This window comes from Rosa chinensis, chromosome 5, assembly GCF_002994745.2.
Source record: "Rosa chinensis cultivar Old Blush chromosome 5, RchiOBHm-V2, whole genome shotgun sequence".
Taxonomy (NCBI): Eukaryota; Viridiplantae; Streptophyta; class Magnoliopsida; order Rosales; family Rosaceae; genus Rosa; species Rosa chinensis.
In genome coordinates, this window is record NC_037092.1 from 10214814 (window position 1) to 10233526 (window position 18713).

Below are 18713 nucleotides of genomic sequence, written 5' to 3' on the forward strand. Positions count from 1 at the left end.
TTCCTTAAACTAAATTTCGCTGGATATTTTTGTGTAGTTATTAAAGATAAAAAATGTTAACTAAATGAAGGGGTTTCGTCACTTCCTAAACTCTAGCCTTCACAGCTTCGGGTTCTATCAACGGTAGTTGATGTTAATATCAGACGATGTCCTCTCAGTATCTCGCTGCTTTGGTGCAGCTATCCATGGCTGGTCTCTCTTGGCGAGCGTCCAACCTATCCTGACGACATGCATCTTCGATATTGGATCTCGATAATCCGAATGTACTTGTCATTGGAGCAAGTGTCCAGTGGAGGATGGTTTTGTTATGTCAGGGTGGAAGATCCGACCGAGTTGTGGTAGACTAAAAGAGTCTGGAAATCAGATTTAGTTTGGCCGATCTTTGGATGGGAGGTAGTGAATGGATCATGGCCTCTGAGTATGAGTTTGGTGTTGAAGGCGGTGGAACTGGAAGTGAAGCCATGGCTGAGGCATAAAGCTTTGATCTGCAGGAGTAGTGGTGATTGGCGGTGTGCGCCGGTCAGCAGGTGAGGCGGCGAGAGATGGTGTGCACCAATCTGCAAGGCCGACAATGGCTGCGGCGGTGGAGTCTGTAATTGTTGGTGATGTTGATGATGTTTCTGTTATTTGATAGACAAGGATCTGGGTGCACCAGAGGCACCTCTCTGTAACTCTTTTGTATATTTCTTATCAAAAAAAAAAAAAAACTAAAGCCTTTTCATAACCATCATGAGTGAAGCTACTGTGGTAGCTTTTCAAAGGCTAAATACTACTGAACAGGTGCAACAAGTACAAATTAAGTGGCTGGTTGTCTGGTTGAAGTGCAACAATGGCGCTTCCTATATTTGTTCTACTAATCGAGGGGGTATGGTAGCTAGTTGTGATTCGTGACCATGCATGCTGGTATGCTGCAATGAGAAAATTTGATCAAGTTGTATCTCCTTATCATGCGGATCTTTTAGCTCTTTATGAAGGTATGAGACTAGTCCAAACCTTGCACTATGACAAAGTAGAGTTTGAAACTGATTGTATTTTGCTTGTTAATGCGTTGAAATAAGAACATACAGACTATTCTAATCTGAGTTTTAGGACTAGTCTTGACATTTTAGAGGGCTGAGCCGAATAACTAAAATGCGCTCTTACATAAAAAAAATCATATAATCGAACAAATGTTTTTATATATAAAAATTTTATGCATCTATTTTGTATTCTTAAATTACAAAGGAAAAAATAAATTAAACCCCTACATTAACAGTAATGAAAAAAAAAAAAAAAGTGGATAGCCACGTATCTTTAATTATAAAGAAGAAGAAAAAAGACAAAATAAAAAAAGGCCAATGTGTTTCGAACCTTATTGCTGCAAATGGCAACAAAACTAAATTACCGCTGCACATGACTGCGACAAAACATATATATGTATTATAACATATATATCTAAAATGAAGAAAAATTGTTGGAGGCCCGGCGGCCCTCAGGGCCGTCCTTGTTGGGTTTCATGCTTGAAGAGGTTACAGAGATGATGAAAGTACACTATATAGTCAATTATGCTCCTACATAAGCCAATATGATAGCACATGGAATAGCTAGTCATTTTTTGTGTAATAGTGATAGCTAGGCATGGTTTGTATTTGCTCCTGAGTTTATGAGGGATGTAATTCTGAATGAGTGTACTCATTAATTTCAATAAAAGTACTATTAAAAAAAAAAAAAAACTATGATATGGATTAATAGAAAAACGTTTATATTTGTCTACTTATTTGGCCCCTTTACGAATCAATTTTTAATTCCACCAAAGCACACCAATAATGTAGGCAGCTCTCTTACATAAATTTTCGGGGTTGAATTAATAAAGACTAAAAAAGAAATTGTTGAAGATACATATTTAATTGCTCATGGTGTTTTGGAAATATTAAGAAGGTGTACTTAGTTTTTAATTATTCAAAAAAATGAATTGGATATTTAGTTAGTAATTTGGACCTCTCCATCAAATTTGGAGACCCAATTAGAATCACCAATGGACACAAGTCGTTTCTGAATTCCCAGCACTAACACTACTTTTTGCAAATAGGAGTTTGTGAGTTCGACTCATTCTGAATTGTTGATGTGATAAAAAAAAAAAAAAAATAAAATAAAAGGTGTGTTAGTACAATTTCATGGGTGAGCTTTGCCGTCCTTCGTTATAGGTCTGGTCGGGTAAAGCAATCTTGAAGACTTAAACTGGTCAAACAAACGAAATAACCCAATTGGGGTTCGTAAGTGTACGTGTGGGTATTATTACAATTTCATGGCTGAGCTTTGCCGTCACTAGTTGTTAGGTACTAGCACACGGTGGTTTCGCTTACACATAGTCGGTCTATGACCTTCTCCTTCTTCTTCCACTTTGACCCCTACACCCTAGAACCCCATAAGTGAAACTCTCTCAACTCTTCAAAGTTCCCACCTTTCTGATTCGTAGAGCCTCAAAATATGATATATTCCCGGGGATTTTCTAGGCTTCCTAGAAATAGCTTCAATGGGTTATGTCGGTGTTTGCTCTCTAATCGACCAGACCCACATCAGTTCTTCGTCTCCAAAGCCTTTTCTCAGTCTCCAGGGGATTCGACCCAGAGGGTAATTTCTCTCCCAAAAGCTTGGATTGATTGTTTACCGTGCTGTTTTTCATTGCGTTAATTAGTGCTTGTGCTACTAGATTTTGGGTTGCAGAGAGTTTTGGCCTGCTTTCCCTGGTTCTTTAATTTCCAGGCATCAAATTCACCACCAAAGTAGCTCCATAGTTGAGGTGAGGTATTGGGTATTCATACTTTTATTGACTTCCTTGTCTCTGGCATACCCATTTGGTTGTTTATTGCCTTGCAATTAAAATGAGAAACTAGGAGTCCACAAGTGTCAAAAGACTGTTCTGATTTGTTTGGAAAAGTTGAAGTAGGCAGTTTCTGTGAATGGTCTTGTAGGCATGGTTTATTGTTGGTTGTGATACTACTTCAAATAGGAATTTATTTAATTTATCAAGGCTAAATATGATTATGTCTCCTTCTCATTGGGTCTTCAGTCTCTTTTTTGAAAGACTATTTTGTGAGGCGTATTATACTTAGATGGTAGATACTGTCTTGCAGGAACCACAAGACCCATTCTTACTTGTTTCTGATGAGCTATCACTTATTGCTGACCGGTTACGAGCAATGGTTGTTGCCAAGGTATATGCATTTTCTATCACCTTTTGCTTCTTATCAACTAGTTGATATTACTCTAAGAATGTATACTGTTAGAGGAAGAGTTGATTTGATGGTCCCTATAAGAAGGTTTTGCCATTTTTTGGCAGGTTCCCAAGCTCGCCTCTGCTGCTGAGTACTTCTTTAAAATGGGGGTGGAAGGAAAAAGGTTTCGTCCAACGGTAATAGTAATATGCTAATACATTGTTTTGATATCTTCTGTGTTGCATTAGATCAAGATGTCCTGCCCTGGATATTTTTCAGTTACTATCTTTTCTATGTTCTATTAGTTGTTTTAATTTTGAGATTACATTTATATCTAAAGATCATTTGTTATCTGCCTTACATAGAAACACTTCATCTTTACCTTAATTTTGTTAATAATGATTGTCATAAAGTTAAAAGTTGCTTCATAGTTCTATGCACTATGCAGGTCTTATTATTAATGTCAACAGCTCTGAATGTCAGTATACCTGAACCTCCTACACGATCAGAATCTCCTATGCGATTGGGAGATGCTTTCCCAACGGAATTGCGTGCAAGACAGCAATGTATAGCAGAAGTGACAGAGATGATTCATGTTAGTTTATATCTTTGCTTATGATATTATTACCATTGCATGTTATTATAATATACATTACACATTTAGCAGAATAATCTTTGCCGAAGTTCTAATAACATTCAGTGTCTGTGAGGAATCCATGGACCAGTTCATGTCCTTCCAAAATCCATTCTAATGGGTTGTCCAGAGCCCTCTATGGTGCATTTCTTCTAATAACTTATGTCCTTTACCTTCTAGAACTGTGCCTTAGTATACTTTTATCTAAACAATGTTATTACTTTAACTCCACTATTATTAGTACTCCCTATAAATTATGTAGTTATACTCCAGTTGGAACAGAATTGTATTAACTTCATACAGTAGTAGTTTGATATGAGGTTTCTCTCAAGACTTGAAACCTACAAGCTTTTAATGTCACTATTTAAATTTGTCAGGTGGCAAGCCTCTTACATGATGATGTATTGGATGATGCAGACACAAGACGCGGCGTTGGTTCATTAAATTCTGTGATGGGAAATAAGGTGCACTTTTGAATGTATTAAATTGGTCAAATTTATTTTTCCTTGCAAGAATAAATCTATTATATGCATGTCTTCTGCCATCAACTGCATTTTTATATATTTGGCTGGTCAAAAATATACGGTTAAAAATGTTCATAGTAGTCCTGGTGAGTTACATTGTGTTTAATAGATAAGTGTTCAAACACAGCCTAAGTACTTAAGTAAGCATGTTTCATGGTCCGAGTCGTTCCACAAAATATGAGCTTAGAATAATAAAGGGTTAGAGCATGAGTTGCACTATTTTATCTGACGTCTTCGAATGGTTTTGAGCCTTATTTATATCTTTAATTTAGATGATATTGCAACGTATATCTGCTTAGTGGTTTCCTGCCTATGAGGGATGAGGAAGGGTGGCCAAATAACCTTGTTCATTGTTTACTCTCTTACATATACAGCATGTGCTGCTGTTGGTCATTCCTCCCTTCTGTTATATCCAGTAGAAGCATTGAAGATTTTATTTTTAATATCCTATGTAAGATACAGTGCCATACAATAGCAAGATTTCTTGTTCTTTTGTTTGTTTTTTTTTCTTGTTATTGATTATTTTCTGGAGAAGTACAGAAGTCTTCATTGCCTTCTATTTGATGTTTAACTGTTGTAGTTATGGAGGGGTTTTGCATGGTTTGATGACCCTTTTTTTTTTCCCCCCTTTTCTATCATCAAATGCAGCTAGCTGTATTAGCAGGAGATTTTCTACTCTCTCGAGCTTGTGTTGCACTTGCCTCTCTAAGAAACACAGAGGTAAGCCTGTATTATAGTATACTAATATACTGAATTGAAAATAACATGCATGCCTAGGGCCCTAGGCCAGGCTATGCTACAAGACTCTGGGGTGAGTAGTGGCCTTGGTTATGTGTCTATGCTTTTGATGTCTAACTCATCTTGTTTTTCGTATTGCGGATATGAGGGACTTGGCCAGAAAGATTCCAAAAATTAGAAATGCTCTGGAGGCACCACATTCTTAGATTAGTTGTATTTCATCCGGGAGTCATAAGTCATGCAAGTAAATTTAATGCATAATCTTGACCCTCTGCTAAAAATAGAAAGTTTTTTCGGGTGGGAATGGGGGTCAGCAAGCTCTCAACTGTCAGGGATGTTGGTCCCACTTATATATGGTGAGTGTATAGTGTTCATAATATCACACCAAAAGCTTCACCATCCTACGGTATTGTGTTGGAACTTCAGCAAGTCAGATATGGTAACAGAAACAAACGGACTCCATTCACTTCAGTTTTTTTTTTTTGGGTGCATTTGTAGGTTGTATCATTACTATCAACAGTTGTAGAGCATCTTGTAACAGGTGAAACCATGCAAATGACTACTGCTGCTGATCAACGTTGTAGGTACACTGCTCTGCTGCTTCTGTCATATGTCTATATTTTGTTTGGCTTGCTATTTTCTCAGTGTGTTTTGTTAGAATGGGGCTTATAAAGCGCCAACCTTTTGATCTCTTCCTTTTATCTACTATTTACCAAGTGGGTGCAACTCAAGGATAGAAGTATAAAAGGTTAACAACATAAAATTTCAGATTTATTAAGGAATATGGACATGCGGTCTACTACCACTCTAAGCTCGAATTTAGAGTGCTCCATGTTCGCAACAGTTCTACTGCTTGTTTCTAATTGAATGCAGCAGAAGACAGGATCGAGTCCCCCTCCTCTTGTCTTATCAAGATGGTTTATGCCAAGAAGCAAAAAAATGGTGGATCTTCTTTTGATGGTTCCTGTTGTCCCAGTAACAAAACATAATTTCCAGACCTCCCAATCGACATAACAATTAGGCAAATGATGATTCAATGTGTTTGTTGTCTCTTTATATATTTAATACCTATTAACCATTAGACCCCTCTACTTGTCAAATTGTCGATGGTTTTGATCATCGTGATTCCAGCTTTCTAAGCATTGTGTGGGGCGAAATCCCTGCGAAGAGCATCAGCATGCTTCTAAGGGAAAATCCTAGCATGTGATGCCACCAAGAACCAACAATAAGATATCTTCATTTAGGATACCCCTACTTGGTGCATCAGTGACATCACAATGAATCCTCCTATCTACTTATCTAGGCCCCTTATGAAAGCGTGTAAGACCTGGATTGTCTGTAATTGGTGATAGGGAATACGAATTCTAGCATGGGGTTCACATAGGTGTCTCGCCTTTTCTCCTTCAATGAAGTTCTCTTGCAGGACTTCAGGCCTGCTTCCTACGAGGATATAAGGTTGTTGAAAGTATGTGGACTCTTAGGGTTCCTGTCGGGTAGAGAAAAAAAAAAAGAAAAAAGAATTGGGGTGTATAAAGAGAAGAAAAGAAACCAAGTTTGGGGATATTAGAACATGGTATATTGTAGAGAAACAGACAAGAAGAGAGAAATTTGGTATGCAATATTTGCCTCATTTTTTGACTGCAGAAATGCATATATAATGTCCAATCAATTAACTGTTCTTTTCGTGCCTCTGTTGTTTTTTTATTTTTTATTTTTTGTCAAATTTGAAGTTGCCTGATTATAATGAATTTTGATATTCATTGCAGCATGGAGTATTATATAGAAAAGACATATTACAAGACTGCATCATTGATTTCAAATAGTTGCAAGGCAATTGCCATTCTTGCTGGGCATACAACAGAAGTTGCCATGATGGCTTATGAGTATGGAAAGAATCTGGTTTGTGAGCTCCTGAATATATATATATTTTTTAAATTCCTTTTCTTTTTCCCTCTTTTCACAAGGAGCAATCCATCTTCTGCAATCTTTAATGTGTACTGGACATGTCTCCATGGCTGTAGAATTAATAATAAGATGATGTCTCTTTTAGATCTCTAGTAACGAAACATCCTATATTATCTTGAACTTGGTAAAATTGTACATAGGAATGAAGCCTCAGATGTTATTACACAGTTCCTAAAGAGTTAAAGCAACTGGAGAGTACAACAATAGATAATTCACACTCACGACTCCTTTGCTCATGAAATTGTAACTATGAACTATTGAATTGTTTTTTGTGCTTTTGGATGCTATAGTGAATAAAAAACAATTACCCTCAAAGTATTTGGCTAAATGGTTGGTTAACACTATCATTCTCCCATAAACTTTCTTCTTGTTCTCTTCTGAGAGTGACCTCGCCTTGAGTTGTTTTTTCAACTTAATTAGGCCACCTGGCATAGTTATTGTGCTGTCATCCCCTGTTTGGATCTGTATTTGGACAAGTGAAAATTCAACTTGTTTGCTAAAACTATTCCACTCTCTGCTCCTATGTTTGAAACTGTTCCAAGATGTTAATGAAAAAGGTTGTCAATGTAGTTTAACAGGAGACATTTCCAGGCAGTGTTGTGTTCGACAATATTGTAGAATCCTTCCAACATGGAAGTGCTCAAAATGATTATTATTTATTTTTGTTCTTGTTTACGTATTATGTATATGTATGTATATCCGCATGTGCATTAAGCTGAGTAAGTTTTTTCCCCCCTCAGGGTTTGGCATTCCAGCTGATAGATGATGTTCTTGATTTTACGGGCACGTCAGCATCTCTTGGAAAGGGCTCTATATCTGACATCCGCCATGTAAAGTCTCACTTGGTCTCACTTAAGGAGACATGGCTAGTTTTTTTTTTTTTTTTCAATTCATTTAGTGTGTTAGTCATCTTTCAACTTTTATAATCATAGTAATGAGATAGAAACTCAGTTATTCTCTCCATGCCGCTACTTTTCAGCTTTCGTATACGAGAACACATTTCTTTGCATGGTCTACTTGGTGTTTATGAAATAATTTGCACAGCCTGGTTTTGTCATAATTATACATGTCATAATTTTATAGGGCATCATTACTGCTCCAATATTGTTTGCCATGGAAGAGTTCCCTCAGTTGCGTGCAGTTGTTGAACAGGGATTTGACAACCCTGCAAATATTGAGATTGTAAGTTTACATAATGTACTCCCCCCGTGTTTTTGGATATTTTGTGATTCAATTTCTTGATAAAAGGTAAAGATGTCCCCCCCCTTCTCTCTCTCTCTCTCTCTCCCTTTCTTTGATTTGTTCTTTGCTGCCTATTATGGAGAGTTGATATTGAAGGTTCTGGAGCCTTGTATTTTGAAAATTACTAACCCATTACTTCTGTTGGTTTTCTGCATTCAGGCGCTTGACTACCTTGGCAAGAGTAATGGAATACAGAGGACAAGAGAGCTAGCAAGAAAACATGCAAACCTTGCTGCAGAGGCCATTGAATCCCTGCCCGAGAGTGAGGACGAAGATGTTAGAAGGTCAAGGAGGGCGCTTCTAGATCTCACCCATCTAGTCATTACAAGAACGAAGTAATGCAGAGAATCTACACCACAAATAACACACTGTTGAAGTTGAATACTTGTGTGATTGTTCCCGTAAGGCTGAGGAACAATCAAGTTGTTTTGATTATTTATTCTTTCAATTATCAATTTTGTTCTTGAAAAGCTTTTGGGTAGTAGGTCTACATAGTTCCTTGATCTTTTATAAAATTTGCTTTATCCTGAACTCATACACTGTAGATTAAGCATTCACCGCATCTATCTATCTATCTTATTTATAAAGCCAAGCCAAAAGATTTGGGGTCAAAAACTTTACCAAAATATGAGTTGTCTATAATGATTTTTAGGATAAAAATTGATTATAAATCATCTAAAAAAGTTATTATGATAAAACAAAAAAATCAAAAACATGTGCGTAAGAAATCATTCACGTTTTCCTTTTTTTTTTTTCAACAAAGAAGTGCATTGTCAGTGAGTCACGAGTCGTGGCTTGTTGATTAGCAAACTTAACTAATACTGTGGATGTCATGAATTTAAATCTCATTGATATTAGGTATGAGGTGAGGTGGGGAGTTATATTGTCGTTCAGAATAATATAAAAAAAAAAATTAAGGAAAAAAAAAGGCGCATTTGCCCGGATACGAGGGATTCAAATTTACTCATCACCAATACTTTGGTGGTGATACCACCACTCAATATAAAACTGTCATGTGTTATAAAACATAATTATAGTTAATCATAATGTTTTATTATACAAATAAATTTTAAGTATTAAATTAATTATACATGACGTGGTAAGTTTTAATTAGGTAGTAATATTAGAAGAAAATAAAAATGGTGAGGAAATTTGAATCCGGATACGAGGATACTGTACTAAGCCACTCGCCCACTTCTGGTTGCTTAATTGCTTTTTAAAAGTGAAGCTAGCTCTGTAATAACATATCTGGGCTTTCATCTGTAATAGTAAGAAGTAAATGCCAACACAAGTGAAAGAAAGTAGGAGATGAAATTCTAACCCTTTTTCTAGGTCATGCTCCCCAACCCGCCACTGTTTTTGACTTCTGAGCGCGAGCGCGAGAGTGCTGGTTCACTATCAGTGTTATTTGGCGTGAGCTTCAGAAAGCTTCTCTGAAGCAGCTCAAAAGGTCATTTTTACAATGTCAATTTTATTTTGTTGGTTTATTTTGGGTTGTATTCAACTTCTATTTTTATGGATTTTGGGTGGAAGAAAACAGAGGGAAAAGGGTAAGAAATTTGGAGTATTTGGCTGCGTTTGTGATGCCATTTGAATCAAATCTGATTTGTGACTCTCTCTTTCTCTGTTAGCGTTTTATTAGAACCAGTGAGAGCTTAATTGCAATGAAGGACTTCAATCTGCGTGTCAGCTAGGTGTTCTAAGGTACCTGATTATCTCCAGTTTTCACTTAAATGTCACAACTTTAACAATTTCATTTGTTTTCTGTGCCATAGTTGAACTTGGATCATTTACGATGGCTTTTCTGGGTTGTTTTTACTTCGAGGAGCTAAAAGTTTCACATTTTTGTCAAGTTTCTAATTCCTGCAATTTGCTGTTTATAGAATGTACCGGGTGGGGATTGGGGTAAATTCCATAGTTTCCAGTTTACCCACCTTTTGTGTTAAGGAAGCAGTGAAGGATTGTATCAGTTTTTGGTGATTGTTTATACATTCTGATCATAATGTTTTGTTTGTCACTCTTCTCATCCCGATACCGCTTGCTTTCTAGGTTGGTCAAGTAATTAAATCTCTGTTTTTGTTGAATTTGTAGTCTTCCTTCTTAGCTCAAATGAGTTTCTTTTGTGTGATTTAGTGACTTTCAGGGACAGTTTCTTTCTTTTTTTTTCCTTTTTTTTTGGTTTTCGGTTGCATGTGGTTTGTGGAATTTGTTCTTAGTTTCTTAGAGTGTTCTTCATCTTCTTCGATTCTGGATCCTATTGCTATGCATTAATAGTTGTTTCTTGGGTTATGGGTTTGCTTCTGGAATTTGAACCTCAAGTGCAAGCAAGCATCTTTTTCTCTTGATAAATGTTTGGCTGTAATTTTTCTTTGGAGGTGAACTTTGTTTTTCCTTTGTCATGTAATGTTACCCAAGTACTGCATTTGAGAACTTGGTTGTTTTGGTTGGTTGATAGTACCTGCATTGTTTTCTGGCATTATTGATTGAGTGAATTTGCTAGGTGATAAGCAGGTTCTTTTTTCTCCCCCCCCCCCCCCCCCTCTTCCTTTGTAGGTTTATGCAATCTGGCTTTCGATATTCCCACATTGATCTTATTGATTAAAGAAATTTGTTATGATTGTTTATTATTAATATGTAAAATAATAACATGTTTGTTTACAGTCTAATGTTATGATTGTTCTTTTACGTATCAAATTCAGGGGAGAAAAAAAAAACCAAAACCACAGCGTTGCGCAAGTCGACTACGTAGTGCACGCAGCAGTAGCATCAAAATCAGAAACCTGACCCTGAAAATGGCAGCACCGGCTAACATTGATGATTTCATTTTTCAGCTCAATGAGACCAAGCCAACTAACATTGATAAGAGTACTTTGTACATGTGTTTTAGAGAGCGGATGCATGATAAGTCAGTGGTGTTAGTGATTCTAGCTATCAGTCTGAGCGATCTGCTTAATCATACTGAAGGAGAAGAAGGCAAATCACCTTGCCAAGTGGCTTATAGAGAGCTCAAGAGAGAATGTGATGTGTTGGGTTGCGGCGTTTGTGATTCTCAGATTTTTTTCGTCGGCGGCGTCGGCGGTGACAAGATGTATTACTTTGATCCTGAGCAACCCAATCCAAAAATGGGTACTATTAGGAGGGGACCCCAGTCGAGCAAAATAGAACCATTTGTGTTGGAAATGAACAATGACCAAAGACTTTATGTTCTCAGTCGTGTTCCCACCACTGGTTCGAATTTCGAGGTACTCAAGAATCCGTTCATAATGGAATGGGTTGCCCTGCCGGAGCCTCCTTATGACCGAATCGGTCCCTATTTTTGTCCTACAACAGACGGCAGCAACATCTTTCTCTTGGGTCAGAACCCGCACGCTTATATATGCCACTATTCCTTTTCTAGAAATAAATGGAAAACGTACTCCGGCCCTCGCAGTCTTCCCTTCACCGTTGGCCCACCAGCTTTAATCATCCAAGACCAGCACTCTCACCATAGGATACTATTTACCTATGAATTCTCTTCTCGTGGCGGCCCAGACACACCTTTATTCATAGGAGCCTATCTCATGTCCCCTGATGATGATGCTAATCCTATTTTGTGTTTGTTGAGCACTCTAGAATTTCGGCGTGGAGTGCCTTCTGAATTTTGTGGCTCTCACTATCAGTTAGTGCATTGTGCGGATCGACATATCTTCCTTATTCTCTACTCATATTCGCCCCGAATTCCAGATCATCAGCTTTCTCATCATACAGACTATATGAAAATCTGCGTCATCCATCTTGAATATGAGTTCCACCCTACTAGAAACTTGACAAATTCACGTTTCCTACTTTCCCGCCGAGGAGCTCCACACATCCTGAAATACTCGTATGACCATGGACTGCCCAAGAAGGAGCACGTGTGTATGATTGGTGCCTTTGTGCTGCTGTAAGTTACTTGTTACAGAATAAACTCACTAAACTAGTTACATTGCATTAGTTTCCTGATAGCTGGTTTATACAAGAAACAATATGATTATGTCATCCATTAGCATCTCCAGCCTATCTAGCTTTCTAAGATATGTTTAAAACATGATATTGGAAAGGTACTTGTTTTACTGGTTGGTTTGTTTTTGCTCTTATTATTTGAGGCTGCATGACATGTATGTTTCTTTTTCACATCCCTTGTCATCTACTTGTTCTAGGATTTTATACCAACTTTAGTCCAATATCGACATATGCCAAATTGTTTTTGTGGAACTGTCTTGCTCAATTCTGAATTATGCCATTTAATCTGATTCAAAATAAGTCTGTATTTGAGGATTAGATTTCTTTTATTTAGCAATTGCTCATCATACCAACCGATTACACTGGTTAATATTTGTTGCTAGTGCTTGCGTGGTGTTTGTAGCTACAAGAATGGGTATTCTTCTATAAATCAATTGCTCAGCTATTAATTCAGATTGATTTCTTTTAATTTTAGATTTATTCATGTGCATAATTATGTGTCCATATGTCAGATCTATAAGTGGGGACACAGAGGAAACCGGCGAAGATGGCTTTGCCCATGGTGATACACAAGAAACACAAGGTAAATGTGTTGTATACGTGCAATTCTATTTGTCTATATTTTGCATGTCTATTTTCCACTTTGATTAGCAGTGTGTATCTTTATTTATTTTTCAGCTTTATGTCATCTAAATAATTTTGACTTTCTTTGATATGATGAGGCAAAAACAAATACATTTTTTTTTAAGAGTAGGATATCAAGTTGTACAAATTTACCTGTGATAGTTTGCCATTTGAAACAAAATTGACTCTTACGTACACAAGTACTTTGCTGAGCAAATCTTATAGACAATACTTTATTTACCATTTGCAATCTTCCCCCCTTTTTTATGATATGCAACTTAATATCCAGAATTGGTGGATACAGTGAATTCAATATATAAATAAAAATCAGATATTTGGTAACCTGATAGGTATTTATTTTAGTTGACCACCTTTCTCGTAGAGTTCAACATAGATTGGGAGGCTGTAGTTGCAGGGATTTGAACAAATGTTTCTCTTTTGGGACCAGTTATTTCCTGTTCACATGTTAGGGTTCCATGGTACCTGAAACCTGTATTGTTCCCAACTTAACAACACAAGTAGTTGTCAAAAAAAAAAAAAAAAGGACAATAAAAAGACACAAGTAGTTTGTCTGTAAGGTTAACAAAAAATGCCTTTGTTGCGCACTTGGAGTTTATCTGTACGGTTAACCTCAAAATTTTTTCCAATTATCACTACATGCCTCGAAACATTACCTTCGTCAAGATTGTTCGACCATACTGTTATATATGCTGTATTTATCAGTGTCAATTGTTTGTGCAGGCTGAGGATATTGTTCGAGATTCAAGGTAACACTTCTGTTTGCGGAAACCATGTTTAGTTCAACTTCAGTTAAGTGATTTCATACTGGCTTGTATGTTCTATTCTTGGTAATTGGTCGGTTATCTGTCTAAATCATCTGATATTTGCTCTACATATTGGTCCTATTCCTGGTAATTGGTTGATTATCTGTCTAAATCATGCACTACATATTCGTCACTTAGAACCTTGTGTTAATGTCTCCTAGTTGCATTTAGTAGCGGTAAGGGAATCTTACTACTTGATGATCCCAACTATTGTTGTTCAATTTCTAGTGTAATTTGATCATTTGTTTCTTTCTCAAAAAGTTAAGCCCAACCCACTTTTTATTTTTATTTTTATTTTTTATAATTTTTTAATTTTTTTATCATTAAAAACACAGTTGGATATGTATGTTTCACAAATTTTGACAACTCTTTTGGTTGTAATCTGGGTGACAGGAGAGGAATACCAAGGAGATGCAACTGTGGCATAAAATGCAGTCATTTTGCCTCAATTCCCTAGCTGATGCCATGTATTTTGCTCGCAAGTGGGATCTGAAAGCACATAATCGTATCACTCTTGGCTTGTAAATACTAATTGATTTGGCTGATGGATGGGCTAGTTGTTAGTTTAAAAGTACTAACTGCTTATATTGGGATATCTTACGGCTACCCATGCTTCCATATTTTTGGTATTGTTGTTGTGTTTGGATTACAAGGCCCTTAATGAATTATCTATGGACATATAACGCAGTGGTGACAAATCATTCGCCAACGCTAAGAGAGAACTCGAGTGGGTTGGACCCGTTTGATCTAAAGCTGCGAAACTTGAAGCCATTTTTGTTCAGTCAATTGGGTAACCAATACACGCGAAGTCTCAAACCTCAGCACTGCACAGGTTGGATTGCAAAAAACACCGTCTTTTTCTTGCAACTACTCAGCCTTGCTAACGCGTTGCGATCAAGGCATTACCACCAACACTCGATGGTGTGAACTTGAAGATGATAGTGACTTGCCAAACAGATTTGATTGAGATTGGTGATTGCTGTGCCTGGATGTCTGGCTTTCGGATTCGACCACAAAGGGAACGACTCAATCGGCTAGGGCTGGGCAAAAAACATTGAAAAAACCAGCTGGTTCTATCCGGATTTTAAAATCAAAAAATTGTCAAAGCAATTCGGGCCGGTTTTCGGTCCGATATCGGTTCCGAATGTAAAAAAAGCCCGCTCGTCTCTTAGGTAATAAATATATGTTTTTTATTTTTTATTAGTCTTCCACATCCACGCGTTTCTTTTTCTCATTCTCTCCACAAAGTTTTAAGTGCCAGCCACCACCAACATTCAAAACAGTTTTCCCTTACAAGCATCCCCTAATTTCACTTCAGAGGAGAAGTGGTTGTGGAAGCCACAGTGCCGGACTGGTAGGGGAGGTCGACCGTCGGCAGAGGGGGTGCAGTAGGAGCTGTCGACGGAGGTGATGGGATCACAGTATTCAAGAAGAAGATCTCAAACAAGAAGCTAGGTAGAATTCGTTTTGAATGTTGGGAAAGATCAATATGGCTCGTGAAGAAGAAGCCATTAATCCAAATGGGTTTTGAAATGCAGTTGCAGCACTTGGATTAGGGTTGTCAATGGGTCGTGTCGGGTCAAGATATTTGTCGTGTCGCAAGATACAAATCCAAACCTAACCCATTTAATAATCGTGTCAAAAATTTAAACCCAGACTCAACCTATTTATTAAACGGGTTACCCATTTCCAACCCGCTTAACCTATTTAATAAATAGGTTGTGTCTTGTTTGACAAAATGACTCATTTAAGGGTTAACAATGCGACCCATTTAACTAAAAAAATGCATAAATTGATTAAATTTACTAAAAACTCTACAAGACAAAGAATATAAATAATTATATATACTTCATAAATAATTAAATCCAATAATTATAAAGCAAAATATTTCAAATTGTCTAATCCTATGATCAAATACTCTCAACATCTAAAATTTCAGGATGAAGTATAGCATAATCGGGTTATACGAGTTCACTTTGTGTTGGTGGGTTGACCCGTGACCGACCCATTTATTAAATGGGTCATGGCGGGTTGACCCATGGCTGACCCACTTTTTAATCGTGTGGGTTCAACCCGCTTTATTTCGTGCGGGTTTCGAGTCGTGTCGGAATTGACAGCCCTAACTTGGATCCAATCCTCTTCCAAAAAAAAGAGAAACTTCCTAAGATACCGAGGCAAATATATTCTCTAATTACTTTCTTCATTTATGATTAATAATTATCAAATTGTTAACATTGATTTCAACTATGCATATTTGTTTTAGATCCTAAGGCTGTATATTAGGCCCAGAAAAGAGCAAAGAGTGGAGGAAGCACGTCTACGTGTGCCCAGAAAAGTGTTGCATCCACCACTACTAGTCTAGGGAGCAAAACTGCCGAACTGGGAAAAAAAAAGGTGTTGTTCCTTGTCTTGTCCCTTTTGAGACTTAAACCTATTTAGGGCCGGACTGAAAAAAGGGCAGGTCTCGGGCCTAAGAAAATTGTTGTCGAGCCAGGCTCGTGCCCAGCCCTAATCAAACCCTCGTTTGATCAAATTGTGTGGTTGACATGATGGCTGCGAAGGCGATTTGGAATCGATCTGGATCATTTCTGGGTGAGAGGTTTGGCGGTCGGAGGTTGGGCTTGAAGTGGATTAAAGCTGAATCTAGAGGTCATGAATGGCAGGTCGGCTTGGAGCGGGGTTTGAAGTGGCTAGGCGGATCGATGCCGACTTTGAAATGGTGCAACAAAGCCTTCCACCGCATTTTAACTGTGGTAAGAGCATCTGATCTCATGGAGCAGCGGTAGTAGGTGGGGGTGTCCAAATCATTTGGGTGGCCTAAGTCAAACATGCCTGCTGTTCTCAAAGAAGGAGGGCATGTTGTTTGGTTTTGGGACCCAATTGTGGTCCAACTGATAAGCCTAGATCTTTTAGGGATTCGTAAATAGGATCTCGGAGTATTATATCAATAAACTAGCTTGTCAATGGCCCTTTTGAGTTCCAATTTAGTACATACTAACATTATACCCGTACGATGTACGGAGTAATAATAAAAAACTTGATGTGTTTTGATCTCATATTCCAGCCATTAAAGAGAATATAAATTAAGAATCTACATGCAACACTTTTTGGATTGAAAGTTATTTTTTTTTCCTGATTTTTTTTATTATATTTAATTCTACTTTTCTCCATTTCTCTCACTCTAGGAGCTCCAAATGAGAGAAATTCTCACTGCATTGAAACTGACGAGTATGAGGAGGGACGAAGCGGCTTGACCAATGGATAGGGTAAGGGGCGAATTGGTTGTTATGCAAGATCAGTTATTGGGGATTTATTCTTATTCAGTAAGATCCATTTATCAATATAATAGATCACTTCGGAAATGGCCATTCGATTGTCCTAGCCCTAGTCACATCGGCTCAATCAATTGGTTCTATAACCGAAGGAATAAAGTCCCTTCAAAAGTTCACAGGGCTAGCAACTACTACGATGACTTTGCTGCCTCACCCAAACCCACTGTCATCTAAAGTTCTGCTTTCCTCTCTCCCGACGACTATTCGCTTACTAAAAAAGTAGAATGAAAATGTGATATTTCATGCCTTAGGCACGAGTCGACTGCTAGCAATTAGGACTTGTTACACAAACGAAACAACTTTATTTCTTTTTCCTATTTATTTGAACGTGTTCCCTGCGATCTAAACCCAGTGTTGCATTAGGTGATATCAATTACCCCCTTGAACAACTCAAGGACGACTAAAACCCCAAGACTCCTCCACTATCAATGCCAAAGCCAAATACCCCATCAGTAACCATGTCTCATCCCATAGATTATCCAAGTCATATGAATCATTTGTGTATTAGTATGAATTCACGAATCGAGAGGAATAAGTTTGTTGGCAGGGCGTTGGATGACAAAGCAGCAAGGACCTTCCATCAACAAATCTAGTCAGGCCAATAGCCAACAAGGGACTGTTGATTTGATGGGACACACTTATTGATGGGAGTTGTTTTCCAGAGTAGACAGGCTTGGAGGGGAGGTGAAAAACCTCGCCATGTACACTTTATGAGCAAAGTTGGTGTTACGCGCATGGATAGTAGGGGGGAAAGGCAAGCTTAGTCCATGGCAAAAGAAGGCCCTCAGACAGCCTCCTTGCAGCAAATCAAGGGTTTTGATGTGGTGTCAATGAATCATGGACATTTCCCTCCTTGAGATAGAGAGATTTACACTCTATTTTTCAGAACCATCTAATTTTTGGGAAATATCTAGGGGTCTTCCTTTTTGGCACTTTTTTGAGTTTCCTGACTTCAATAGCGAGTGCTATTTTTGTTTGTTTCTTATGACCAATAAGAAAGAAAGAGGCAAGCCCGCTAACTCCAATCCGGAAAGACCGATCACAGTGACCTTAGCCCGGAAAGACTGACTTCCATTTTCTAGTAGGAGTCTCTGTGCTATGGCACTATCAGATATCATCGTATCAAAACCAAATAATTTTTTGAAATAGAGTGGAAATAAGGGTAAAATCCTCTATTTCAGGTAGCTCAGCTGGTTAGAGCAAAGGACTGAAAATCCCTTTATGAGTGGTTCGACTCCACTACCTGAATCCAAAATGTGAAGAGGGGCATTATTTTATTATAATGACATTTTAAATGTGTTTTATATGAATTAAGATTTATTTTATCTAAGGGATAGATTGTCATATATAAATTTTGGTGAACCCTTCAACACTAAAAATGGCTTCAATTTATTGTAGTAGATAACTAGATAGAGAGATTAAAAAAAAAAAAAAAAAGCAGGATTTTGTAATTGAAAACAAAGCCCAAGGTCCGAGTACAAAATTTTCATCTTTGTCCGAATCCCCATATTGGTCCTTCCTTTCCATTATGTTAAAAAGATTAAAAAATAAAAAATAAAAAAATGAGAGCCCACGATGGAGTTTCAATATTGTATGTTGGGCTAAAAATATGTACTTTTAAATGCAGACTTGGGATTATATTTGGGCTTGGACAA

General features: G+C 37.6%; 2 protein-coding genes across 7 annotated transcripts; both read left to right on the forward strand.

The window, feature by feature from the left end:
• The first annotated feature begins 2244 nt into the window (after positions 1-2244).
• On the forward strand, positions 2245-8828 carry LOC112166933 (solanesyl-diphosphate synthase 1, mitochondrial). Of its 2 annotated transcripts, XM_024303869.2 has the most exons (12): positions 2251-2610; positions 2690-2779; positions 3114-3194; positions 3320-3391; positions 3643-3789; positions 4206-4292; positions 5001-5072; positions 5589-5674; positions 6857-6989; positions 7796-7885; positions 8139-8237; positions 8457-8828. In XM_024303869.2, the coding sequence occupies exons 1-12, from the start codon at positions 2467-2469 to the stop codon at positions 8634-8636; spliced, it is 1281 nt and encodes a 426-aa protein (XP_024159637.1). In that variant the 5' UTR covers positions 2251-2466; the 3' UTR covers positions 8637-8828. The 2 variants fall into 2 exon arrangements, with proteins under 2 accessions (XP_024159638.1, XP_024159637.1); XM_024303870.2 differs by lacking the exon at positions 2690-2779 and having other exon boundaries at positions 2245-2610; positions 8457-8636.
• Positions 8829-9516: 688 nt separating this feature from the next.
• LOC112201344 lies at positions 9517-14346 on the forward strand. Of its 5 annotated transcripts, none has more exons than XR_002936721.2 (6): positions 9536-9847; positions 9929-10001; positions 10997-12219; positions 12791-12861; positions 13644-13711; positions 14120-14346. XR_002936721.2 is itself a non-coding variant. In XM_024342233.2 (6 exons), exons 3-5 carry the CDS (start codon positions 11090-11092, stop codon positions 13646-13648), a joined length of 1206 nt encoding a protein of 401 aa, XP_024198001.1. In that variant the 5' UTR covers positions 9536-9747; positions 9929-10001; positions 10997-11089; the 3' UTR covers positions 13649-13669; positions 14120-14346. The 5 variants fall into 5 exon arrangements, 1 of the variants encoding a protein (XP_024198001.1); XR_002936719.2 differs by having other exon boundaries at positions 9536-9747; XR_005800699.1 differs by having other exon boundaries at positions 9536-9747; positions 9940-10001.
• The last annotated feature ends 4367 nt before the right edge of the window (positions 14347-18713 follow it).

Excerpts from the sequence above, each read along its gene's own strand:
- LOC112201344 (XM_024342233.2), top strand. The coding sequence starts at position 11,090 with ATGGCAGCACCGGCTAACATTGATGATTTCATTTTTCAGCTCAATGAG. Across the intron at positions 12,220-12,790 it reads ATTGGTGCCTTTGTGCTGCT|ATCTATAAGTGGGGACACAG; the intron begins GTAAGTTACTTG and ends TCCATATGTCAG.
- LOC112166933 (XM_024303869.2), top strand. The coding sequence starts at position 2,467 with ATGATATATTCCCGGGGATTTTCTAGGCTTCCTAGAAATAGCTTCAAT. Across the intron at positions 6,990-7,795 it reads ATGAGTATGGAAAGAATCTG|GGTTTGGCATTCCAGCTGAT; the intron begins GTTTGTGAGCTC and ends TTCCCCCCTCAG. Across the intron at positions 7,886-8,138 it reads CTATATCTGACATCCGCCAT|GGCATCATTACTGCTCCAAT; the intron begins GTAAAGTCTCAC and ends ATAATTTTATAG.